The sequence below is a fragment of the Ammospiza caudacuta genome, chromosome 3 (genome assembly GCF_027887145.1).
Source record: "Ammospiza caudacuta isolate bAmmCau1 chromosome 3, bAmmCau1.pri, whole genome shotgun sequence".
NCBI lineage: Eukaryota > Metazoa > Chordata > Aves > Passeriformes > Passerellidae > Ammospiza > Ammospiza caudacuta.
This window is the reverse complement of record NC_080595.1, coordinates 57,024,810-57,051,506: the sequence shown is the minus strand read 5'-3', so window position 1 is coordinate 57,051,506 and position 26,697 is coordinate 57,024,810. Positions and strand designations below refer to the sequence as shown.

Genomic DNA, 26,697 nt, shown 5'->3' with positions numbered 1-26,697 from the left:
TTACATGGAGTACCAAGAACTTTGTTTGTTCTTACACAGATAAATTCAGATATGGAGGTGTTGCTGCACTTGTAAGAATGCTGTGTAATAAAGGCATTTCAGGGGTTCCTTGTGGGTTTGAATACTGGTGATCAAATGCTGTGATCACTATGAAATTCAGACCAAAACTACTTTAATTAACACAATGGAATTTTATAAATAGAAAATCAAATGGCTGCAACTTAAACAAACAAACAAAACCCTACATTATTTCACTATTACTAAATGCTTTTCAGTCACACACCCTTCTGTCATTAGGATCAAATGAAGTTAGGGATTTATTTTCTTTTTAACAGGCTTGTGCTGTGTTTCCCTCGCTGTATTCAACTAATTTATTATTCTTTCGGCCATATTTTAGACCATTATTAATCTTGGATCTCTTCCTCAGTTTTTATTATCTGTAAAATGGGGTAGAGAGATTTATTCTAATCCCAACATGCATTCAGCTGTGCAAATGTTGGGTAGTTGTGCTGTTATTAGCATTGTTACTCATGAATTACATGTGCCTCTATACGTTGCTCTTCCAGAGTTCCATGTGGTGTGACACTCCTGTTCTATGGGGCTTTAAATGACTCCTGAGTAGGTAGCCCATCAGGCAGGTATTTTCACTGGAAGAATGGTTAATGTGATGACAACAGCTTGTAAACCAACAATAGGTTTCTGTGACTTTTTCTGAGTAGCTCAGCATTGAATCAGTGTGGTATGAGCAACTCATTTTTAAGTTCCTCCCTCTCCTTGATTGGTTTTTAGTAAAATCCAAGCAATGGAGATGATGGTAAAGGCAGACGTAGTCGTGTAAATCAGAGGAAAGATAATATATTTAGAAAGGCTATTTCTGTTACTCTTTTTAAAAGTATCTTACACAACAATATTTGGATCAGCCAGATATTGCAGTGTACTTGGTCCAACTGCAGTGGGTTACAAGGCGATTTGCACTATCACATAATTACAATGTTAGAATTATTCCCCCATTTTAGCATTAGCATTTAGGCCTGCTAGTTGAGAAGAACAGTTTTGTGTTAGTTCTGTGTACCTCTTGTCAGCAGACATGTACACACACACCCCCCTCAGCACAAATCCACTTTTTCATTTATGTTTCCCAGTGCTTTGTCGGTGTGTTTCAGAACTTAGGCCTCCCACAAGTAGATATGCACGGGTGTAAAATTTTCTCTTTCTTTCCATCCTGAAAAATGGCAGAAAGTCTTGTGGTTGACCTAATACCTTTCACATCAGCAGCTTTTGTGGTTGCTTTTCTGAAACTTTGTTGTTACAATTGGTGAATTTCCCCACTGAACAGAGGAGGACATGTAAGTCCAAGTTAGTATACTTACAGTAGCAACTAACAAAAAGAAGATACTTTGCTTTCAGATATAATGATGTTAAATTAATTTGTTTTATTCACATGGGAACTGCCTTCAGTGCCATTTTATAGCTGCTCAAGCCAATATTCAGGCTTCATTTGTCTTGGCCTTTGCTAAGAGTGCTGTGAACCTCCAGGCAGAAAAAAGTAAGCAATGTTGGGGTTTATTTTCCCTCACTCTCTTCTCCCTTCTTCAATTCTCCCATATCCGCTGACAATAGAAATGGTTTCACTTCTCCAAGGATGCCCATAATGTCGCAAGAAGGAAAATCCATAACAAAAGAGCATATGTATCTGCCTGCACATATTTATGTGTAAATTCTCCAGGGAGAAAGCATTCACAGGTCTCACTCCTGAATTACTCTCATTATTATAACCCATTTGGTGTCAAAGTGTGACAGATTATAAGCGCTTAAGGCTAGTCCCAGCTCAAGACAGATTTAAATAAAGTACTTCTGGTTATTGTGCAGGTCAGTGTGTTTAAATAACAACCCCCCAAATCATACTTTGGCATTTAAAAGAGAGAGGAAATATTGTCATGCTGCAGACCTGGCACAGATAAGCACAGGGCAATTTGGTCAGTACACTGTGATTTGTGAGTGCAGCCTAACGCAGTCATTTTCACAGTTTGTAATCAAGTAGCCACCTTAGCAGTGTGTCAGCATTAAAAGAAAAAATGTTCCTTTTAAAATGTTTACACAAATTAATCCCCTGAGGTGCTGCAGTGCATTCACTGCAAAACTGATGTAGGTTAAAGATCTGGAGCAGAAATGGCAAACTTGGGGGCCTTTTTTTTTTTCACCATCCAACTGGTCGGGTGGCCAGATCACAGTAACAGGATAGTTTTTCAGGTCCAGCACTTAGAGCAGCAGAACTGGGGGAAATCCCCACATTAGGTGCACGCTGTGTCAAGTATCAGGAGGCACAGTGCCCAAGTGCCTAACAAACAACTGATAGGAGTTTGTGACTGCCAGGATTTGTGCAGTGTGACTCAATGCCATTTCTTCCCTGCCTGGGCTGTGTGCCCCATCTCTGCTCTTGTCCCCGTAGCATTGCCCCTTCAGCATCGCCCTGTTGTGCCACATTTGGACTGGGCCCCCCCAGCATTGGGCCAAGGTGGCCACCTCAGAGCCTGGGCCTACCTCAGGGCAGGGTGCACAAGCTGAGGAGCTGAGGGAAGGCACATGTCTCGTAGTGCTCTGCTTTGGAAGCTTCCTGTGGATCCCTTCCTTCTTTCCTTCAGGCATATCTGGCTAAGAGGCTCCACTTGTGCTAGAGTGACCATAACCTATGTCTACCCTGGAAGCAGCAGCATTCTGTGTGCTTCTGCCTACTCCTTCTCCTGCCTCTCTGGCTCATCTGCCTTCTTCTGCACACCTATTATCCTCCTTGCCCTAAAAACCTTTGGCACTTAATGAGAATGCTCCCAATCCTTTCTCCTTCTTAATTTCCTTCTACTGTCTCCTTCATTTCCATTTTCTATGCCCCAAAATCTCCTCACCTCCATCACCTCTATACTTTCCACCTCTAAAGCTTTCTTCTGTTCCCTATACATTTCCATGCTGGACTCTCCTCCTGTGCTCAGGCTGCCACAGGGCTCATTACAGAAGCTGGTTCACTTTTTCTGACTGTATAAAGGGCTTTGTTCTGGTGTTGTAGATTGAGTGAAGAGTACGAGGCACCAGGTACCTCTTAGGAAATCCACAGAAAGTTTTAGAACTTGATCTCTGTGTACACAGAACAACCTGAGCTTTGACATGTTTCCATATGAAAAGCTGAGTCTTCATTTCTTGCCTTGTTGAGAAGCATAATCCACTTCTGTCACTGTCCATAGGTAAACCACATACACATCTGAACTCAACTTGTTAGTGCTTTCACATTTTTTCAGTAAGAAGAGAAAAGATGACATATAATCTTGCATCAGGTGACAAAACTGAGGAGGTACTAAATCACATATCAGGAGGTTCTATGAAGCACAAGGGCTGTAGAGTGATTTCTGTGTCACAGTTGGAGACAACACATAAACTTACTGAAGATTTCAGGTCCAATTAAAGGAAGGCATTTCCGTATAAGAGAGTGCTCAGCAGCTGTGATCACTCATGTGCTCCTGTGTACTGGCAGTGCTGTTCTTTCTAACAATTTCTTTGTTGTGCTTTTTAACGATGACCAGATCTTGCGTGTCAACTCCTCTTTTTAAATACACAGACTTCTGCATTAGCTCAGAAGACACAATTAGATCTGATGCTACTTGTTTTGCAGAGAAAAGAGATTAAGTGTAGATAAAGCTTTGGGTATATTGCAAATGAAGGAAAACAAAAGATCAGAAGAAGAACTTCTTAAAAGGGAATGGTTTGAATTTGAGCAGTTGTGTTTTGGACCCAGTAGTACACCAGACTGTCAACAGCACAGTGAAGCCGACAAGCTAAGATCATAGGATCATTCAAGCTGGAAAGGAACCTCAGGAGGAATATTTAGTCCAACCTTCTCCTCATCAGGTTCATCTTAGAGCTTAGGGTGTTACCCTGTTTGGATCTTCAAAATCTCCAAAGGTAGAGATTGCCCTTTGGGCCACCAAATCTAGTCTGTCAATATTTTCACTGGGAAAATGGTTTCCTTGCATCCAGTCTGAACTTGATGGGTTTTCAGTTTTGCCCAGTGTGTCTTGTCCCCCCACCATGCCCACTGTGAAAAGTGACCTCCTTTTTGGGTGCTATGGGGCTGCTGTAGGTTCCTCTCAACCGCTGTCTGCCCCAGGCTGAATGAGGCCTCATCCTTCAGCCCTTCCAGGGTCAGTGCCCAACTCTGCACCTCTTCGCACAGCCTAGGATGTTGTTGGCCCTCTTTGCTGCCAGGGCAGACTCCTGGCTTATGCCCAGCTCTCTCTGCCAAGATGCCCAGGGACTTCTCAGCAAAGCTGCTCCCTCTGGGCAAATCCCAGCTGGCACCACTGCAGGGGGCTCATCCTTCCCAGGTGCAGGACCTTGCACTTGTGCCTCTTGACTTTTACAAGGTTCCTGTCAGCACATTCCTCCAGCTTCTCCAAGTTCCCTGAGGTGGCAGCCCTTTCCTCAAGCATAACAACTGGCTCTGGCATGATGCATTGCTAAATTGTCAACAGAGTAAATAAACCATAGAAAGCAAGCAGATTCCTCTCTTCCACTTTAAATCTCTTAAAATTGCCTTCAATTTTAGAACTCTTCAAGATCTACTTGTAGCAGTAGAGCAGAAAAAAATATTGTAGCCTTAGGTATTGTGCTTAAATGGATAGCATAATCCCAAATTTGTATTGGCCTGGCTGCTTGTTCTTCTAAATGGGGAAAAATACATTATCTGGGATCAAGGTATTGCAAGAGCAGATACTCTAGTTCATACACAATGCAGGGTTTCTCTCACCAATACATTTTAATGTATTTGTATATGTTGCCTGCATGTAGAAATGTCAGGAGCTGAGGTTTCCTTCATTCCCTTGGAGGGTAACTGTATCTTACCAGGAAGACATCTTTTCATTATACTAAACTTAAGTGTATCTTTTCTTAATTTCTTCGTATTATTCCTAATTGCATCATCCCTAAGCAACCCAGCCCTTGCTGTTTATGTGGCAAATAATGTAAATTTATATACTTAGCTGAGTTTGTACTGCTATAAAAATCATAGCTGGCCAGTTGAATTTTTGCCATTAGATGTCACTACATGTACAGCAGACTGCTTTTAAAGGCTTGATTTTTATTTAGCATCCTGGAAAAATGGAGGAGGGAATTGGGAGATGTAAGAGAGTCTAGTACTGTAGTATGTTGGATATGCCTTAACTAAAAGCAGCACAGAAGGAAACACAAGATTTTTGACTTAACTCCAACAACCAACAGATGATGCTGTGACCTTAAGCATATATAAATATGTTTAGCAGCTGCTGTGTAACATATTTATAAGTGTTTAGTGACCTGGAGGTTAATCAAAATGAGTTTGGTGATCTCAGCTCAGTTCTTAATGGACTCCACTTCATATTATGGCACTGATGCAGCACAATTTGTCACAGTCGGCAGTCTTTACTCAAAGGAGGCCTACTGTGGAGTGAGAATTAAAGGCTGAAGTAATACCTGATTATTTCTCCCTAAAGAAACTTTCCATTCCAAGCCATCATAGAGCAAAATAATATGTGGAGGAGCTCTGTACTGCTCACTGCACCCAATCTGATAATAAAACAGCATTTACTCTGACAGGATGTCCTTTCAGTGTTACTGAATTAGCTCATGTGTGCTGCGGTCAGGGCTTTGATAGGGGGCTGGGAAAGGACAAAGTCCTGCCAGGGATGGTGCTGAGTCTTTTCACTTGCTGGGCTCTTTCCAGAGACAGAGAGTTGTGTGTGTTCCAAGTGCAACATTACATAGGAGGATGAAAGGGAAAGCTATTGCCTTGCCCGATGAAATTTCAGAATTAGGTTCTGCCATTCAAGTTCTTCTGGGTGCAGAAGCAATTTTTTTAGACTTTAGTTGTTTTCTTGCTGTCCTGGCCAAAGCCTGTATATTCTCTTTATTTAATTTCCACTCTCCATCTAAAAAGTAAGAAAATAGTTTCTTACTTTTTGATTTAAAGCTGTTGTACAGCAGTGTGCTTGCATGAGCTGCAATTGAGATTGATGTCCATTGTGGGTAACATGAAATAGGTTGTACCTCAATTTGAGACAATGAACAGCCCCACAGCTTAGGAGATACACATGCTAGGAAGTAATACTATTGAAATATTGGTAGGTAAGGACCAATTTCAGCTTACCTGCAAGGTGTGTGTCTCCTGTGTATTTTTAAAGTAAAAGAAGGGCATTAAAGAGATAGATACCTGTAGAGACTTGCCTTTTCCAGGATCCTAGCCTTACTCCACAAAAGAACCTCTGAAAATCCATTACTTCTTTTTTCAAGTATGAAAATACTCTTGCACATTTTTTTCATCTTCACTAGTAACTTTACCCAGTAACTGAAAGGACCTTGCTTATCCACCATAGAAAGCATTTTTTCAGTTAACTGCATTTGCTGAAATATAGCAATTTTCAACTAGAAAAGGGGGGGGGGGGTGTTAAGATACAGTATTTACATAAGAAAAGCTTGGATGTGTGACTGAAATCATTTATAGTTGTTGCCAAATCGTTCTACTCTTCTCTGTTCCCTTTGTAATTTCCCTTGGAGCATTGCACCACTGTGCATTTTAAATCTTTTCCCTCCACTTCTTGTTGCAAGCTTCATCTGGGAAATGACATTGTATGGCAGTTATCTCCTTCATATCAAAAGAAAGCCTTTGCCTCTTTGCAAGAGTGAAGAAAAGTTTGTCTTCAGAGAGCAAAGGACAAAACTGACTTGGAAAAAGATGCTTTATTTAGATAACACGTTCTCTTTTCCTTTGAAGAAATTCACAGTGTGTCAAGAAAAATTAGGCCAAATAGTGCTTTAATGGTCTTCCTCCTGTACCTCCTAAAAAAGAAATCTGCTTCTACCAATTGTGTTAAGAATCTGCCATGAGTTTGGAAAGACAAGAAGCCATTGAAGTTACTTAGGGTTCTTGATTTAGGAGTTGTCTTTTTTGATTTGAATACTGTAAAATAATTAAAAGTAGAATTTCTACCAAAACTCTCATCTTGCTACCCAGACATTCAGCTTTCCCTTCCTGTAGGATGAAATTAAGTGCTTCGTTTTTTTGTAAGGAAATAAAAGTTAACAGGTACTAAAGCTGTGTAAAAGGGTGGTTGCTTTCTTGTTTCTTTTATTTGGAAAAGCAGCAGAAATGTACAGGGGGCACACTGAAGAAAGACATCTGAGTTTTGTATTTTCCTATGTATTTTCCTATGAATATACAAGTATTTTTCTGTGTCTTTTATTCATATGTATTATTTTATATGTGTAAGTGTTACTCATATACATATGATAATACATGCAGTCTTCAACTATACTAAGAAAAGGTAGGTAATTGTTTTATGTATTAAAAGAATAAAAGGTTATTTTTTAAGGTAAATCATGCATTACATTGGATTATCATGCTTACTTGAATTAGATTATTTTCTTCCTTATGCATCAGTTTTTCTATAGAGTTTGACAAATCAGGTACCAAGCATACTTAGATACTTCTTAGAACTTAAAAGTAGATAAGTTTTAGTCTTTCAAAATACTTGGTCTGAACATGTGGAGAATTATGCAAGGGCTTCATTTAGGGCAGTTTTTGAGACAAATTTAAGTCTCAGTTATACAAGCATTATACAAATATGCTATTAATTTTCAAAAGCAAAATAGTTCTGCTGAGGTTTCTTGTTTCAATGAAGTGGAATATGTATGGAGGTTTTTGAAAGATTGGGCATGGATGATGCATGTTCAACACAATAACTACAAATGCAGAAATCAGAAACTGAATCTATAGTACCCATTTTTCTTTTGGTCATTTCACTGTTTATTAAGCTCTGGCAGGTGAGAATTGCTATTACATGGTCAAAATGGTAAGAATGGTGATGTGCTGGGGCTTTTTTTATGCCAATGCTAGATTCTAATTTTGGCTCCTGATCATATTGCTGTCTACTCATAGGATATATAATGTGAGCTGTATTTTTCTTCTGATCGATAGTGACATAGAAAGACTCTGTACATGTCTTGAAATTAGTCTTCAGTCCAATTCTATTTCACATCTATGATAATTAGCTCAAGACTAACTCAAAGCTCCCCACGTAGGTAAAATGAACTAATTACCTGCTTTCTCCTTACAAACAATAGGTGATGTGCTCTGTGACAAACCACAGCATCTTCAGCAATGAGGTCTGTAATGAGATATTGTATGTGTGCTTCCCCCTCCTAGGCAAGGCAATTTTCCTGCCATGAATCAGAGTGGGATTATGGGCTCCAGCTCCCCCTACACTCAGCCAATGAACAACAGCTCTGGCCTGATGAACCCGCAGGCTCCTCCTTACAGCATGGCACCCAACATGGTGAACAGCTCAGCAGGTAATGGTGAGTAACCTTCCAGCAGTGACCTTCCTCCACAATCCTGCTCAGCACTATCAGCCCTGGGCTGGTGGCAGAGGAACATCCTTCTTCATTTGATTCACCCCTGTTGGGTAGTTTGGAGTGATTTGAAATCAGGCTAAGGTGCTCAGGTTTTTTTTTGTACAGTAACTGATACACTTTTCATTAAGTTCTTCTGCACAGCATGTAGATGAGTACAGTGTTTTGCACAGTTCCAGCATCTCTTGGACTCAGCTTGCTGTAGGTGTTGCCTAGCAAGTATATGTATATTTGTGTGTGTGTCTGCAAGACAGGGAAGGAGAACAGCTTCTTGTTTTAAGAGGTTGCTTTTGGTTTTCAGCATTTTACTTGCTAAGGTTGCAATTTCAGATATTTAATGTGGTAGTCATTTAAAAAAAGAGATGTGCACTTGCTCTGACTTGAAGATGCTGTAAGGTGAGCACTTAACATAATTATTCTGTTTGGAAAACATAGGCCATATTTACTGTTTTCAAAATTTTTATAGCGTTTCCTCATTTGGTATTGGTATATAAAATTTTACCGTAACTTCCTCTTCCAAAAAAAAAAAAAAAAGGCATATTCAATGTAGCTCCTGGATTTATCCTTCATATCATGATTTATGAGTTCAGAATTGCTTGTAGCTTTGTGTGTGACTCTGAAGACAGGTGAATACAGTTTTGCACAAATGTGCTTCATGGTCCATATTCAGCTTGAATTCCTAACAATTATCCTCCTTCAAGATAATGCTTCAGCAAAGATCAATTCTTTGATTGGGCTGTGTTTGGATGGAGTTTCAATGACCCTGAAGCAGATCCTCCCAAGTACTTATTCCAGTCATGGAGTTTCTGTGCATGCCTTATTGATTACATTATCCCTTTTAGAAATGTTGGGGGTTTTGAAGTTTTTTCTGAAAGCTGAATAGGTTGTGCTAAGGTAATACGATGTTGTTTCTTAATTGTTTTTGTTTCTACTTTTATTTATTTCTTAAGAAATGCCTTACTACCTAAATTGTGTCTTACCAAGAGCCAGGTTTTTTACGTCTTTTGCTCTACCCCTCTGAGCCTGTGTAAGTCTTTCATCCTTTGCATCTTTTGCTGTCTTTTCTCCCTGTCAATTCTGTATGTTCTGGTGCCTTGGGAAGAAAATAGCCACAGTAAGATGCTAGTGTCTAGTATGTCCAAGAGTTCCTTTCCCCTACACAGGAGCTGCTGAGACACTGAACAGTGTCTTATATTTCAAGAACATTGTTACAATTTTCGTTAGCAGAAGAAAGGAATCTGCTAATTAGTAATATCTTTTTAAAAAGACAGAGAAATTAACAAAAAAAATCAACCAACAAACAAAAAGGCTTTTTCCAGTTCTGGCCTGGAAGCTTTTGGCTAGCCCAGACAGCACACTGCACCATCTGGTTGAAGAGGGACAAGCTATTGAAAAGAGCATTAGATAATAGCTTGCTTTTTCCCCACCAGAGCTGTCCCAGGTAATATTATGTTTTGTTTGTGTAGTTATGTGTTTTGTCTGGCTTGCTGAAATAAAATTACTTCTGAGCATTGAAACTGTGCTATAAATTCTGTTTTGCTATTAGCAGAAGTAATTTTTCCACCCTTTTCTGTTGGCCCCCAGAGCTGCAAAAATAACCAACAGCAAACAGATGGCAGAGTGCCCTGCCTAAGAAGATTTATGTATTCCTAAGGAATAACCAGTTTAAAGGAAGATTCACAGAGGTTTTTTTGTTCAGATAATTCAGCCATTCGTTATTTCATACAGTGGAAATCTGTTCAATGCAAGACCATTTATCCTAGCAGTCTTTTGTATGGGGTAGTCATACTCTTTTTATTGTGTTATGCATTCTGAAATATTGGATTTTTAATAATTTAAACATTTATCAGGGTTTTTTCTGCCAGTGCATTTGTGAGGTTTTCTTTTGTTCCAGTTTTATTAATTCAGAGATTACCCAATGGAAAGTAAGTATGAAATGAGCTAGAGGAGTGCAGTGCACCTCTTTCAGTCTGTGTGGGAGCAGCCACACATCTAGAATTGCTTTACAGGCCTCCAGGAGACACTGTTGGGGAGGAGATGGACACACACAACACCAGAAAGAGAAAATTGGGTGTGAATACATTGCTGAGTGCAAGTGCTGTGGGAATGCTTAATTTCCCCATATCCAAACTCATCCTTCTGCTTGGGTCAAAAAAATGGAAGCTTAAGACAAGTGTAAATAACAGTACTTTTAATTATTGTTTCTTGAGCTGGGCATGCACTTTAAGGACAGCTCTGGCCCTGCATTTGATGAGGTGGAGAACCTATAGGTGATACCTTTATAGGAGCTTGAAAACAGGATTTTCTGTGGCAGGAAGACCAATTCAGCTATGTGGCTCCTTAGCTTCCTCTTCCTCCCTGCCCCAGAAAATCCCACATCTATCAGATAAACCAGGGTTCAGTCAATGTGGAGGGCCAAAATCAAGTGCAGCTGAGTGGCTTCTGCTGGAGTGAAGGCATTGGTTAACTTGCACATACACTGAGCATCAACAGCTGTGGTCTCAGGTAGAGGCCAGTGAAAACCTAAGGGGAGCAATAAGGTGAAGTTAGTTTCTTCATTGTCTGGGTTTGGAAGGGGGCAGTTTTGTTGCCTGTTGTGAGGGAGGAGGGCAGGTCTTTTATTTTAATAAAATGCAGTTTCAGGTTTTACTGTAAAATAGGAGAAGATTGCTGATAACTGATGGAATTGTTTTCATATGGTGTTGGAGCTTCAGCATATGTCTAACACTGGTTTTGTCACCCATTTATAGTAGTGTTCATACCTCCTCATTACCAGTTAATCCTTTTGTCTTTAGGTTTTTTTAATTAATGTCACAATTGAAAGGAAAGTCATGCTGCAGTTATGCATCCTGATACTCCAGCAGTGACTGTGGATCAAACAGCAGATCACCAGCTTCTGCTGATGCAGAGTGGTTTAGGAACACAGAAATTACAAGATCAAAGAAGACAGATTCTTCTAATAGAGTATTCCGTCCATAACAATAACAAAAGCTTCAGGAAAAAGGTGTCAGAATCCCTTCACAATTATGGAACAAACTGCCATTCAGAAAAATCGTAAAACTGCTGCTGTCCTTTTATTGTATGAATTCACATTACCCATATATATTTTAGACATTTTTCCCCCTATTTTTCAAATTCCAGCTTTAAAAATGCATATAATAAACAGGAAATGTACAGCCCCAAATATAGCTCATGCTGTCAGCTTTGTTAATTCTAGTGAAAATTATCTTTAAAAGAAGCAATAGGAAGTTTATATCTCTCAGGTTTCCCCATTGTTCTTGCATAGAAACTGGCATTCGGGATCTCTGCTATCTGTGGAGATGAACAAACCAGTAAAAAGGCATTAATTCCCTTACTGCTTAAGGATACTTTCCTTTTTTCAGTACCTCTGTGTTACTGAAACCTTGCTTTTTCAGGATATTGTTACTCCCAATTAACTTTCAACATCATAATACTTAACATAAATGTGAGATTCTAGGAAAAATTATTTGCACTAAGGGAATTAAAGGGACACTCTTTATACTAAAAATCATACATATGCTATATATTTGATTTAGTGTTTATTTGGATGAACCTCTAACAGGAAAAGCAATTATATTTATGCAGGTAAAATATTTTTTAGAAACTTTATTTGGAGTTTTCTGTTGCATTTTTCTGAAAAATGGATATCTCAATTTATTTCAGGCTTTTTTTTTTACTGTAATACATTTCTTTGTAGGAGCTATTAATGCACATTTAGACAAACTTTCTGGAGGCAGTCAGTAGGTGGTAACAGCTGAAATGTCCCATCACCTATACTCCAAACAAGTGATGACTGAGTGACTGTAAATCAAGGCAGCACCTGGCACCTGGCACCGAGATCCCTGGTGGCTCCCTTGTCCTTTTCAGATAAGGTGCCCAACCACCTTTGGCTGCACTTGTGCCCAGAGCTGGAGGATCACTCATGGCAGGACACTGGGCAGTGCTGTTGTCCCTCTTCTGTTTTTTCAGTGGGCATCAAAGCAGTGGGGATTCTCTCGTCAGCTCCACAGTCACTAATTCACTGCTTTTGCTTTTGCTTCTCTTTTTTTCACAGAGGGAGAGTGCTAGGGTTGGAAGGGAGAGAGGAATGTATTACATTACAAGGGAGAGAGGAGGGAGTATTCTGTTTTGTAGAGCATGGTTTGTTATCGCACTAGCAATAAAGAGAAAAACAATGTTTGTATATTGCTGCTTCTACAGTATTTCATCATCTTCTGGGACTGGTAGAGCAGCCTTTAGCAAAAAAGAATTCTTTGCTGCAGTTTTACTCATGTCAATATCTGCCATGGAGTACATTAAATTCAGTGTGGAATAGCTAATTCAGGACCTTGACCTATACTTGCTTTTTGAAATCGTTCTAGCTCTTAAATTCTTATAAGCCAGAGGCTAGTACTTGAAACCTATTCACAGTACGCCACAACACTTCTTGAGTCAAGATTTCCCTGTTATCCTCCTCTCTACAATGTTTTCTCCTTTGGTCTGCACTTCACAGGCAGAATTATTAGTACCTGTGTAGAAAGAGACTGTGTCTTATTTTAGCAGTTTCGTGACAATAACAGTATTTCACTGCTCAGAAAGGGTCAAAACAATGTTCTCGCTGTACCGCTTAGCTAAAAAAAGTGCAAGAATGTCTTCTCACAAATCGCTGGAGAGCGTGTTTGCAAGAAGTTACGAAACAGCATTTCAACAGCACACAGAAAAATAGCTGTGGAAACATCTTGGGTAAAAGCTATAGGGAAAACAGACAACCTAAATCTAAAATGCTTGCAGTTCTTCTCTTAGAGGTACAAAGAAAGAATGTAGATGAGCTAAATAATTAAGAACAAAAAGTGAAACAGAATTTGGGTAATTTTATTATTTGTTTCATAATTGTGTCCAATTCCTCATAGTTACATATGTATGTGCCAACAAGAAATAGTCAAAACCCAAAATGAGCCTGTATTTTTACATTTCTAAGCATGAATAATGGAGTCAGAATGTGTGCTGTAATCTGCAGACTGGAGTTAGTAGCCCTTTGTATGAGGTGTTAACTTAAACCCCTCTGAAACAGAATTCCATAAGGAAGTTCTAATGGAAACAGGGCTACCAGAAGTGGACACAATTTTTAAATTCTTTGTAAGAGAAGTATGATGTGCCAACTAGATAAAAGTGAGATACCAGCAGAGGACTTAGCTATGCAGAATTCTGGTGAAGAAGCGTTATCATTAACTTTGCTTTGTTTGACCTCTCTAAAATTGCTTTACAGAGGAAGGGTCAGCTTTGCTTGCTTCCAAGCTAAAACCCAAGACATCTTTTGTAGCACTTTCACAGCATGAAATGTGTTAACTGTTAAAATGGATTTTGTATAAAAGTTGTGCATCCCAGTTTGAAACCACACTAGGGCATATATTTGACCATTTTGTACATGTATTTTTTTAAATCTCTGAAAGAAAAATAACCATTTTTTTTAAAATGCAAATTCAAAACTAGAACATGTTAGGCTGCCATCCTTACTTGAGAATGGTCACAAGCTGCCCCAGCTCCTCAAGCAGAGTATAAGGGCAAAATGCATACAAATCAAATGCTTAGTGGATGCTGACTTCCCAGTAGCATGTTGACTGGCTGTTTTGTTGAGATTTCACACACATACATAAAAATAACAGCATTTTTAGCTGATCCCAATAGATTTTTCTGTGCAGCTGCATCACTTGTAAAAGGCTTTTTGTTCCAATTCTTGAAGTCTGCAGTATTGCAAGTTGTTTTTTTTTTTTAAATCTCAATTATGATTTATGTGTTGTGATGACTTTAAGGGCTTGATTGGGCTTCAAATGTGCTTTGAAAAAACAAGAAAATGTGCCCATGAAAAACACGGGCAGTTCAAAGCTGAATATTGAGCATACAGTTGTAAACTCACATGGCACATGGCTGGGTAGGTTTTTTTGGCAGAGCCAGAGTCTCAACCTGCAGTGATGCTAAAGATATTAGCAAATTAGCACTGCAAAGCTTGCCAGCGTATTCGCTAGAGTCCTGCTCATGCTCTCACTGCTGTAATTAAAACTAATTATTTTCTAAAACATAGTAATACATGAATATGTGCAATAATCATTTTGTAGTGGGCAATCTGTGAAGTATTTTTAAAGCTTCTTTTCCCCCTCCTATCTTTGGCTCGCTGTGCAGTGTGCCTGCTGCCTGGTGCAAGCCAGCACTGTCATTTTGTGAGAGCCACACTACTCTGGTAAAGACAGGGATGCTTTACTGATTCTTGCATGTTTACATGTGGGATATGTATTTTTTCTTTTTTATTGTCTTTTAGGCTATTCTGAATTTTTCTTACTTCATATCCTTTGAAAGAAGGACATGAGGGGGATTAAAAAGAGTGAAAGGGAAGGTTATCCAGTCTTTCACAAATGCTATGCACATGGTTTTCAGCAGGCAAAGAATCACCTGGTGTCTTGCTGCTGTTTTCTGGTTATTTGCATTGATTCAGTGTCGTGGCACCTCCTAGCATCTGCTCTACCCAGTATTTTCTGTCTATTTGTCTGAATATTTCTTCTTGCATCTTTCTAGAAATCCAGGAACCCAGCAGCTCTGCAGCAGTAATACTATACTTGGCACTTGCATCTTCAAATAAAAAAAACCCCTTAAACTCCTTGCACCCCTGGGAAGCAACTGCGTGCCATTATCAGAGAAAGACATTTATGTGTTCGTTATAGTCCCACCTCGTTTTGGCAGGAGGAAGAAGCTGAGTGCTGGTTCTCCAACAGAGCACGGTTTACAGCTTGTAATTCTGTAGTTAAGGCTCACAGTGGCTGAGCCATTCATATTGAAGTCAGTAGGGGCAGGAATTATCTGCTGGACACCAGCCTTAATACAGATGTAATTGGAAAATTCAGGTTTTTTCTTGGATTTAACATGGCAAGGAGAATGTGCATTGTTTTCATTTACATTTGTCTATTGCTAAAGGGAGAGTGCAGTAATTAAAGCAGACTTTATTTTGTTAAAATGTTGTGGTCCAATGCAGAGACAGTTGAAAAGCACCAGCAGCATGAAGAATGAATTCTACTCTGTTAAGTGATGGTTGCTGTTGCATGGTGCTTGTATTCTCTACTTGTTCATTGTCCTTTTTTTCCTCACTTAAACTAAGAGGTTTCCAGGTTTCTGGCTGCTAGAGTAACAGGACAGACGTGGGAAAACCTCTCCTTCCCGTGGCACCACAACCATGCAGCAGGAGGCGTTTTTTCCTACAGAGCCAAACATAGTCATGCTTAACTGTTTCTCCTGTTTTCGATTAGCACCTATGGGTCTTGCAGATATGGTGACACCTGGTGAGTCCAAACTTCCCCTTCCTCTCAAAGCAGATGGCAAAGAAGAAGGAGCCCCCCAGCCCGAGAGCAAGTCAAAGGTATTTACCGCCTTCCGCACGTGGTGTTGGTTCTGCCCGCAGAAGTCTGCTGTGTTGTCCTTCATCTCCTGGTTTTGGCCTACCCCCTTCTGTTCTTTCCTGCATGCCTTTCCATTCACGTGCAATCTATTTCTTTCTTTTTGGTTTTTTTCTTTTTTTTTTTCTTTTATTTTCTTTTATTTTCTTCATTGTGTGGATCTGAAAGTTACTAGTTCTTACGGCATTTTAACTTGCGGGGGCAAAGCATCCCAAGCCAAACGTTGCATGGGCATTTGGCTGTGCCAGGTGGGTGGGAGAGAAGGGTCTTGCCTGGTTTCAGTCCTCGCAGCCATTTTTCTCTGCCTTCAGTTATAGCTTCCTGTTTTGGCTGCAGCAGCAACATGCTTTCATATTTTGCTTTCCTGCCTTATTTGATTAAATAAGGCAAACGGCTTGTTTTTGTTTCTTTCTTTCATAACGGGAAACCCATGCTTAGCATTTCATGTGAGCTTGAAGTAAGCATGGTGGCTTAGTGACTTTAGCCAAGCATCCAGCAAACTTTCCAAATTATACTGATTAACAATGTTGTTTTAATACCTTTTATATATATATATATATATAAAAATATATTTATATATGTGTGTGTTTTTCTGTATGTGTCTCTCTGTTTATATATATTTTATATATAAAAATTGGTCAGTCTGTTAAACTGGATGTATATTTTTTTGTTTTTAATAAAGTTTGCCCTGCCTTTGTCATATTTTTTTTTTTTTTGTATTCCTCTACCACAGGATAGCTACAGCTCTCAGGGTATTTCTCAGCCCCCAACCCCAGGCAACCTGCCAGTCCCTTCCCCAATGTCCCCAAGCTCTGCTAGCATCTCCTCATTTCATGGAGATGAAAGTGATAGCATTAGCAGCCCAGGCTGGCCAAAGACTCCATCAAGCCCTGTAAGTGGCTCTGGTTATTTTGATTTTTGTTTATTTTTTGTAATTAATTATATTTTAATGCTTGCTTGTTTGTTTTGTAAATTCCTTTTCTTTATTATTTATCTACTAAACAGTTTTCTTTCTTTATAACACTGGGTACAAATTCTGCTCTCGGACACATGACTGTAAGTTCCACTGCCTGGCTTCAGTGGGGCCTGAGCATGCTTATCCAAGGGCAAAATTTGTCCCAACAGTACTTTGAAATAAGAAAGAGTAAAATTGTGTGCATCATGCAAGTGTGCTGTCTGGTAAAACAGCAGTTGTTGTGAAGAAAACATCCTTCCTGTAATGCATCAGCTTCCAAGCATGCCGACTGTGTTGTTAAGAACAATTCCATTTCTGTTCCTGGGCCCAAACTCCTTCACACAACTGACTTCACTCTGGTTGCTGCACTTGTCTTTACTAGGATTATTTAGGGGGAAAAATAACAAAGGAAAAAAAAAAAAACAAAACAAAATGACAAATCTTCTCCCCTATTGAAACTAATACCATCAAAAGTTAAATTATAGACTCAGCGCCACAAAAAAGTTGCCATTTATATTTATGAAACATTTTTAATTTTGAATTGTGTATTTGAAAATACAGCCATTAGGCTGTCAAGGCACAGTCTAAACCAAAATTGTTTCTAATTTGCTTCATTTGGTTATTTTGAAATAACCCAGACTATGAGCTGAAAAAAGATCCTGATGCATGTGCATTTTTAGAAAACTATTTTTTAGATGAGTAATGTTTAATCAGTCTCATACAGGTTGTAAAGAAGAACCTGAGAGAGATGTGTGGTACTAAAACCAAATCATCTATCTTTCTATCTATATATATGCACACACGTAGAAATTCTATATACATATATAGAAAAGGGAAATGCAGACCTAAGATGATATGGTCTATGGGGAGCAAATACCCATCTGGTCATTTTTGCTTTGTTTTGTTTTGTTTTTTAATAATTAGGAATATATATGTTGTTCCTCTCTTTCGAAAGTAGAAATGATCGTAATTTCTCTGTAGAATAATAATGTAACATATTCTTGTCATGGATATAAAGGGGGTTTTCCCCAATGTTAAAGTGTACTTAAATTAGCAATAATTCTTTGATAACAATTTTTACAAAGTGATATGTTAAAGAGTATGTCTTAGGGCAAACAGAGGAAGGCCAGTCAAAGGGGAGGAAATCTAACCATCCAAAACCCAGACATTTACAGAATCCCCTGAGCAAGGGGCAGCATGGCATGAAATGCACCACTTATATCTTTGGATGTTGATTTGACAGCAACTTTGAGTCTCAGAAGGCAGCTGATGTTACTTGTTCCCACAAGGTCTCATCTTTTTCTTAAAAACATTTGTGAAAGGGTGACACCAAAAATTGTTAGTTTTCTTTGTAGTGATGTTTGGGGTACTGCTTGTTTGGACAGTTTTCTGGAGGAAAGCAGGAGAGTAATTGCATGGGCTGTCTAACACATCAAATGCTTCCTCTACAACCAAACAAGAATGTATTCCTGAACTCATTGCATAAACTGCATAGGAAATCCTGGAGTCCTCATGAACAGATGTGGAGATTTTTTTTTGTGTAAATAAAGTATAGATTATTGACAGAGTATAACACTGGAAAAAATAAATGAAGAAAGTTTGTGCTTTCAGTTTCTTCTGAATGTCCTTCTCTCCAAAAGGTTCAGTTAGACATGGATAAATACAGAGCTTTGGAATGATAGAAAAATAAGTGCTGCCAATGAGCTGATCCCTTTTTACCTGTGAAGGCCAGTGGATTGGATAACTTCATCGACTTCAAGAGCAGCCTGACATAGACTGGAATGATTGATTGCAGGCATTTCGTTACACTTGAAAACAGCCTGAATTGCTTCATTAAATCCCAAAGCTGTTTCATGTGCTACAACTTGTCCATTCCAGTAGAGAATAAAAGCAGGGGTGAATGGTCTCTGATTCACTTCAAGGTATCCCTGTGATCCTCCTAAGTGGATCCTCTCTTTCAGCTGTTTTATGTGGAAGTGAGGCACGAGAAAATGGGGAGAAAGAACTGATGAATGTTAGGTTTTGAGGCTTCCTTGGGTATGTCAGGAAAAGGACACTTCTGCTCTACCAGTTTTGCATATTATGTGCATCCCTGACAGTAGTGAGATAGTTCTAAAATTCTGTAAAAGAGGCATTTCAAGTGAGGGTCTAAACCATGCAGGGTCACTGCAACATGAGTAGAACAGTAGGTTACAAAAACCCCATAAAATGCTGTTAACTGTCCATAGGTACCCAGGAACATGACAGTGAATGCACCTGAACAGTACTACACCTCCCTGGTGCTGGTTGAGAGGGGTCTCCAGAGTCCTTCAGGAGAAAATATTGACAAAGGAATGTGTCCTCTACAAGCCTCTGCCAAGGATTGGACTTAGGCAGTTTTAGCTGCCTGTGTATGCACACTCTGTTCTGTAGCAAAAGAGATCTGTGTAACACGTGTAATATTGGCAAATTCTTCACTGAAGTCAGGGAAGTGAACAGTAGGTAATTGTATAAATATAGATCCTTAAAGATATGTAGAGAAGCAGCTACCCACTGCCTTTCATGTGAAAATAACTCCTACATAAATTTGTGTTGCTCTGAAGGATTCTGCAGACTCACCATACGAGGGTCTGCATATAATACATTTTTAATAGTGGGTAGGTCTACTGAAAAGAAAGTATGGGTTTCGACAGATTCAGTATGGAAATTGGCTTTGGCATCCGCATACATTGGTGGAGTTTTTTAATCACCCATTCAAACACTGCCAGTGTGTAGAAGAGTGCTGGTGATTGCAGGCAGAGTAGGATATAACTAAATCAGTAAATTAATGTGCCATAGGCCTGCACTAGCATTCTTCTGTCACCAGAATTATCAGCATACTTAACAGAAGGAAAGGTCATGATCTGTGTTCTTTCAGCATTGCTTGGGATGTGCTCATTTTAGTTTAAAATGGGATCTTTCTTTTATAAACCCTTGCTTTGTAAGGGTTAATATTTATAGGTAAATTTAGGCTTCCAGCTGAACCTGCCCATTTGAAACTCAAGTTTGTTTGTGTATAGACTTGCTTGCACACACCTGTCATTTTTATCCATTTACTTTTATAAAAATAGAGAAGAGAAAAAGATCTTTACTCTTGAGGAATAGCATTCTTCCCTCCAGTGCATTCTTCTAAAGTTAACATTTCATTTTAGAAGAAAATTGCACCCATTTTACAAAGCATGACAACCTGAAAGCTCACACAGTAAGAAACACTTCTTACCTTCTGTAAGCTGTGAAAAGTTTTCAGATTATACTGTCATTTTAGAGCTTGCTGCCACACTGCTGAAAAGCAGCATCATTTGAGATGTATAGTAGAAAAATGCAGAAAGAAAAATTCTTAACTGTTTCCCTTCTGCTCTGATTCTGATTTGAAAAAGTGAATCTTAACAAATAAAAATGAAACCCTAAAACTGGTAAATCTGAACTTTCTTAATCATGGTTCACCATAAAAAAGTGAAATAGAAACTGTTTTGTTGCCTCATACATTAGAATATGAGCACATCGAAAATTTTCTGCGTAAAAGCTGGAATTTCCCGCCATCATTTTTATAGAGTTCTGGGGCATCTTAAGTGTGAGATTAAAATTGATGCTGGTAAGCAGTAGAGTTAACTCTGTGCTTACTGCAAAAAGTAGTGGAGTAGTTCCAGTTCATTCAGCTGTTCAAGCCTGTGTGATCATGTATCTGGTGCTCACCACAACATCAAATTAGTAGCAACATGACTTCCCTACTTCCCCCTTTTCACCTACCCAAAAAAAACCCTCCCAAACTTCGACAAAGTGTATTTGTTGCTAGGAGTTAAACTGATTTTCTTGAGTACCCAGATATATAGCGAGTGATGCTTTCAGTAAATTGGTTGCTATTACAGAATCAGTTTGTGCTTTCTTTGCATAATCTGCAGGATTCATGTCAGTGTATTTCCTGCCAGCCACTTAGTATTAATAAAACAAATTTAGCCCTGACTCTCACTTCAGTAGGAGCTGTAACACAACTGAGTCTGGCTGAAGTAAATTCAGGCATGCACCTCATTGCTAAGAAATGTAATCATATATGTCTGTAGGAAGGATTGCTGTGAAGAAGTTACAGTGTCAGCAAGGCAGCAGACTTTAAAGGAGGCTATTTATTTCATTAAAATTAATATCCATTCGCTGGAAAGAACAGCAATGGCTCATGGAACTGCTAGGTCACCCCCTTGGCTTCATGTTTCTTTTTTCCTGACTCTTTTCCAGTTTTGCCAAGTTGCTGCTGGTAGCTGGAAGGAGATACAGTATGTCATATTTTCCAGGCTAACATGCAAGATGAATGGTGGCAATGCTCTTGAAATCATTGGCAGTGGGGTTCTACTCTGCTGTATCCCTTTTTCATGGTTTTGAGTGCCAGGCCTCACCACTGTGTGGGGACATGGACAAGTGAGTGGTTCAGTAGCATCTGTGAGGTACAGTGAGTATCTTTTTTAGAGATGTTCAACTAGGAATGAGTTTCTGTTTACTTGACAATAGTCTGTGTTCAGTTCAAAGTGAGGAAAAGGCAAAAGAGGGGAAAAGTGATTGACTAGATGAGTTTTAAGAAGTGTCTACTGCAATCAACAACAAAGTTTAGGCTTTTACTATGCAGACATAAAGGATATGTTTCCCTTCACACATTTGGCTCCTTTCCCAAAGCTTTATGTCAGTCTTTTTCCCTTATGTTTAATTCTGAACCACTCCCATCTTCCACCACTGAGCAAATCAGTTCACTTCGTGCAAGTGGGAGGGTTGTCCTGCTGTAGCAGCAACCCCTCTGCTGTCAGAGCTGAGTTTGGGCAGGGGCTGTGACAGGGTCTGTCCACACATGGCACAGAGCCCAGCTCACAGGGTTACATTGCACAGAAAAGATAGGTTGAGAATTTGCTGTGTAGCTGCTTGTGTAGCAGCCTCAGTGCTTTTTGCTGTCTCTACATTAGGGAGGAAAAAAAAGGAGAAAAGAGAAAAAGCAGGTTCACTCCTGTCTTTTTGCCACAGAGATGGAATTCTTCTCTTGCCACCTCTTCTGCTTTTGCTGGTGGTGTCTCAGCTCTGATTGCTGTCCATCCTTGGTTTTCCCCAGGTGATAACACACATTTCCTTTGCAAGGTAGGACAACAGAGATGGCTATCATCTGTACTTCAGCAAGGGAGAAGAGTAGATGCTACTTAAAAGCCTTATTGGATCAGGCAGCTAATTGGCAGTTCACAAAGAGTATTGCTACCAATCTCCTTGTACTGTAGGCACTCTTGCTCGTCTTGCCTTTTGGCCACCAGTGGTGTGAAGTGGTAATAAAGCATAACCATTTATGACTCCGAAGAAAGGACTACTTCTCCATGTACTAGTTTGCCATGATTCACACTTTAGGCTGTTTTTGTGCAATTCCTGCTCTGGAGGATCACTTTCAGGTTTTCTAGCCCATCTTTGAGGGCAAAGAGGAGAGGATAGGTTTGGATTTAGGAGTTTCTAAACTTGTGTGGAACAAACTTGTTTCTAATTTTACTGAAATAGTTGCTTGCAAAGCACTTTGAGATAAGTAGATGAGAAGCACTCTGTGAGAGCTACCTCTTCTTAAAATGACATGAGGCAACATCAGAAACTTGCCTTCTGGGATCCAAAGTTCAGATCAGTGAAAGAAATATGAGAATGGGGAGTTTGGGCCCTTTATTTATAAAGCTGACTTTTCTGTATATGGACAGAATGTACTGTTTATGCCTGAACTAGTAGCCTTCATTCCTGACTGTTGTGTGATAGCTTTAGTTTGTTGGACATCTTCTCTTTTTCAATGTTGTGAGTTTCTTACTTTCTTTTCCCTTCCCCTCCCACCCTTCCCCCAACTCTTTCTTTTCTTCTTGCAATTTAGAAATCAAGTTCCTCTACCACAACTGGAGAGAAGATCACTAAAGTCTATGAGCTGGGGAATGAGCCGGAGCGCAAGCTGTGGGTGGACCGGTACCTGACGTTCATGGAGGAGAGGGGCACGCCTGTGGCCAGCCTGCCAGCAGTGGGCAAGAAGCCCTTGGACCTCTTCAGGCTCTATGTCTGCGTCAAGGAGATTGGAGGCTTAGCACAGGTGAGAAGAACTGGTTAAAAGTGAACTTTCAAAAAGTCAATGTTCTTTTTTTCTAGACTATTCCTGCTGGATACATCATTAGGTTTTCAGCCCAGACAATATTGTTGAAGAAAATGGTTTCATGCTTTGATAGCTGTCTGGAGTTCATTTTGGGCTGCATAATGGCCGTAAAACTTTAAAGTTTGAATCAAGATTGACCATCACTGTAGAGAGATGAAATTGTTGCCTTTTCAGGGGAATCTAGTAATGCTGCTGAGAGAAGAAAATAGGAAAAGGCCACAGGATCAAAGTTACGAGTAAGAAGCAGATGATAGAGCTAAAAGGAAAAAGAAATTTTTTAATCAGTTTTTCCTACATAGAGATACAGCCTGTAGGACAATTCAGTTCATCTCCCCAGAGAACATATTCTTAAAACACACTCCTTCATCCCAAACCTTTAATTCTGAGTGTCTCTATACAGTATATGTGTTTCTTAGACATGGACTGTGCTCTGTTTGGAAAATGCTTACAGGATATTTTAGGTTGCCTTGCTAGCATAATGATTACAAGGAAAAGGTGAATTACCTAAATGAGTTGAAGAAAAATGAAAGCAGGAAGAGCTGAGACTAAAAAAGTTACAGAAGGGAGACAGAAGTTTTCATTTGAGTTCTCACTAGTTAATTTGAAGTTTTGCAAAGGGATGTTGGAAAAATACTGAGTTCTATGGGGTTGTTCACCACAAAGCAAAAGGAGATGTTTTACTGTTTAGCATCTAAAGGGAAAGCAGGAGAAAACAGTCAGTACTTGCAGTCTTAGATTTGGCATTTGAAGTCACCTGTCCTTGCATGATGCTTGTACAGAGCATCTCTTGCATATAGAGGATCACTCGCTAGGCACTAGACACTCCTGTGAAGTGCAGGGATCCATAAGTTCTGTGTTTATGAGAACATTTGTTCAAGGCCTTGCACAATGAGGTCTTAAACATAGCTAACATGTAGATAAATATGCATGTGTAATATTATATAAAATGTAATGTTAAAACATACAGTTCTCCACTAATTACAAAATCTGAACTCAAAAATATACCAAGCAAATTAGAGTCTCCAAAAAAGAGCATATTTTCATAATGTATGTGGTTAGTTCAAGAAGGGAATGTCCAACATCAATTAGTACCCATTTCAAAGCTATTTTTAATAGTGCACCTCACAACACAGGATTTGACTACTGGTTTAGATCATTGGCCCTTCAAATCCAGGGATTTTAGCTATTCTTATTATTAAAGGAAGGCAGAGAAACCTCACATAGTTCATTCTGCCTGTTGTTAAATGCCGTATATTGGTAAGAGATGTTATGCTGACATTTTTAGTGATCAGCTCATGCCTCTCAGGATCATAGGGATTTGATTACTTTTAGCTCAGAAACTTTATTACAGGTAAATCGTATGATGCAGCTGCTCTGCCTTGTACAGCATGATTGTGCCCACAGTGTGACTCTTAGCATCAAAAATTGAGCAAGATGGGGGGCAGATGGGATATTCTAGAGAGTTATTCATGTTTGCTTATTATGGAAATTTATTTTATTTTGGGACATTCAGTGTTGATTTTCAGTGACAGACATTATGCTTTGCCAAAGAATAGATGCTGTTCACTTAGACTGGTTTTTGAAGGAGCTTGAGTTGCAAATGCCTGTACTGGTTAAAATTTACACCTAAAATGAGGGCTCCTGATTTTGCTGGTGCACTCACATGAATGGTCCCTATGTTTATCTGTTTAGAGCTACCTAGAGGTGCAGAGCTTTGCTTGCTGAGTTTTATTTAAATGCATCTGTGTGATGCCCTCCTAAAAAGCTGTTGCTCCAGCTGCTGCACTCCACATCTCGTGACTCTGGCCAGAGAGTGGCAGGGAGAGGAGCTGTGCAGCAGTGGTGCATATTCCCTGTCTGAGGAGCTGCCCTTGCTGGGGTCTCAACAGGAACAGACCAGCTGCTGGCAGTCTTCCTTTAAATGCCAATACACTGGGCATTTAGGCACGAATGTTTCTGTTTGCATTATGCAATGTGTTCATTACGCACCACTTAGCTGTAAGCCAGTAGGCACAAAGAGCTGTATAACTGGATTTCAGGCCTCAACAAGGGCAGTTAATGAAAATCTGGTCTCCTTTAACTCCTGGGTTCTTGTAGGATGTACCAGAGGAATAAAAACACTTAGCATAGCCATGCCAACCTGCTTGCTGTTAATGCCATCCTCAAAAGATCTTTGCTGACTGGCAGCAGTTACAGTGTTATTAAACACTGAGAGAAACTTAAAAAAAATGTTTTCTTTGCTGGCACACAGACTAAGGAATAGTATGGCTAATGATAATCTTTCTATCTATACAAGTTAAGCTGGAGTCATTAAAATATCAGGCCTTAGGGCAAGTAGCAGACAATCATGGAATCAAAATTGCTACCCACAAAAGATGAGATTTCTCAGATGTTTAAAGCAAATTTATTTTGGTGCTGACCCTGCTCCTTGGATCATACCTAGAAATTGTATAACTGGTTGAATGAACTCAAAGGCATCAGGTGTTGGAGCAAAAGCAATGGCTGCTACGAGTGGTACAGCCGAGTGAGTCAGTGGCATCACCCAGGATGACAAATGAACTTGGCTATTATTACAGATCAGCTGTGTTTGAGGAACTCATGAGCAGAGTCTTTCAATATTCTTAGCCTTACACTGCAAACAAGACTCACAGTGGAGTGGTGCAGTCAGCACTGTAATACAGAGTATCGCTGGACTAGCCGTGAGTGTTTGAAGTCTGCCGTAATTAATTAAGGGGCCTGGCTTCACTCTGCCTCTCATCTAGCCAGAGGATCATTGATCTGTCCCTGCAAGATGCACTAAAGTGAAAGGAATTGAACCAGGAATTACAAGCTGAACTGTTTGACAGCTGGTGGCTATTTGGGAGAAAAATTTATTTTTCATATCAATGTTCAAACAAATTGCAGAATAACACTGTTAGTGCTTTCTAAATTATATTTTAGAAGCTGCTTTTTAATTAGAGGAGGGTGGGTGTGGGTGGGTGTCGGGGAGGGAGAGAGTGAGCAGGAATTTGCTTGGAGATGGATTGCTAACTGAAGAGCATAGGCCCTGGAAGGGCGTAAGACATTTAAAGGATGCACCATGCAGAAGACTCCACAAGCAAAGCTTTTTATGTAGCTATCAGCAGGTTCCTTAATGGCTTTATAACTGTAAATGCTGTCTGTGCATTACTGCGTGTGGGAGTAATGAGCATTAGTTAAAAGAGGAAAATAAAAAAAAAGTAAACCAAGACATTAAGTGCTTTTTTTTTCCCCTTTTTTGCTTCCTGACTTAAACAAAACACTTTGCTGCAAACCAACGATTCTGCCGTTTACTTTGCTAGGTTAATAAAAACAAGAAGTGGCGTGAGCTGGCAACCACCTTGAACGTTGGCACTTCTAGCAGCGCAGCCAGCTCCCTGAAAAAACAATACATTCAGTACCTGTTTGCCTTCGAGTGCAAGATTGAGCGAGGGGAGGAGCCCCCTCCAGAAGTCTTCAGCACTGGAGATACCAAGAAACAACCTAAGATTCAGCCGCCATCTCCTGGTGAGTCAAGTAAACTGCAGCCTCCTTCTTACACAACCATTTTTTTAATGCAAGGCATGCTAGGTTGTTGCACCCCATGTATTTATAAGCGTGTCTTGATAATGCTGGAAAAACAGGGATAAACCTGTGTTGGCATCTTCGTTCTCAGACTTGGAGCCAGCTCCTGAGTCAAATCAGAGTTAACTCTGAAGCACCAGCAC

At 39.7% G+C, this 26,697-nt stretch overlaps 1 protein-coding gene across 2 annotated transcripts in view; it reads left to right on the top strand.

Annotated features, from left to right (window-relative positions):
- ARID1B (AT-rich interaction domain 1B) overlaps nt 1–26,697 on the top strand; it is a 325,248-nt gene that overhangs the window by 274,374 nt on the left and 24,177 nt on the right. The window contains exons 9-13 of one of the 2 annotated variants that reach the window (XM_058801602.1): nt 8,222–8,367; nt 15,720–15,829; nt 16,600–16,758; nt 22,703–22,912; nt 26,293–26,497. In XM_058801602.1, coding sequence (XP_058657585.1) covers nt 8,222–8,367; nt 15,720–15,829; nt 16,600–16,758; nt 22,703–22,912; nt 26,293–26,497 — 830 coding nt within the window. Of the gene's footprint in view, nt 1–8,221; nt 8,374–15,719; nt 15,830–16,599; nt 16,759–22,702; nt 22,913–26,292; nt 26,498–26,697 lie in introns of both variants that reach the window. The other variant, XM_058801601.1, reaches the window with a different exon arrangement.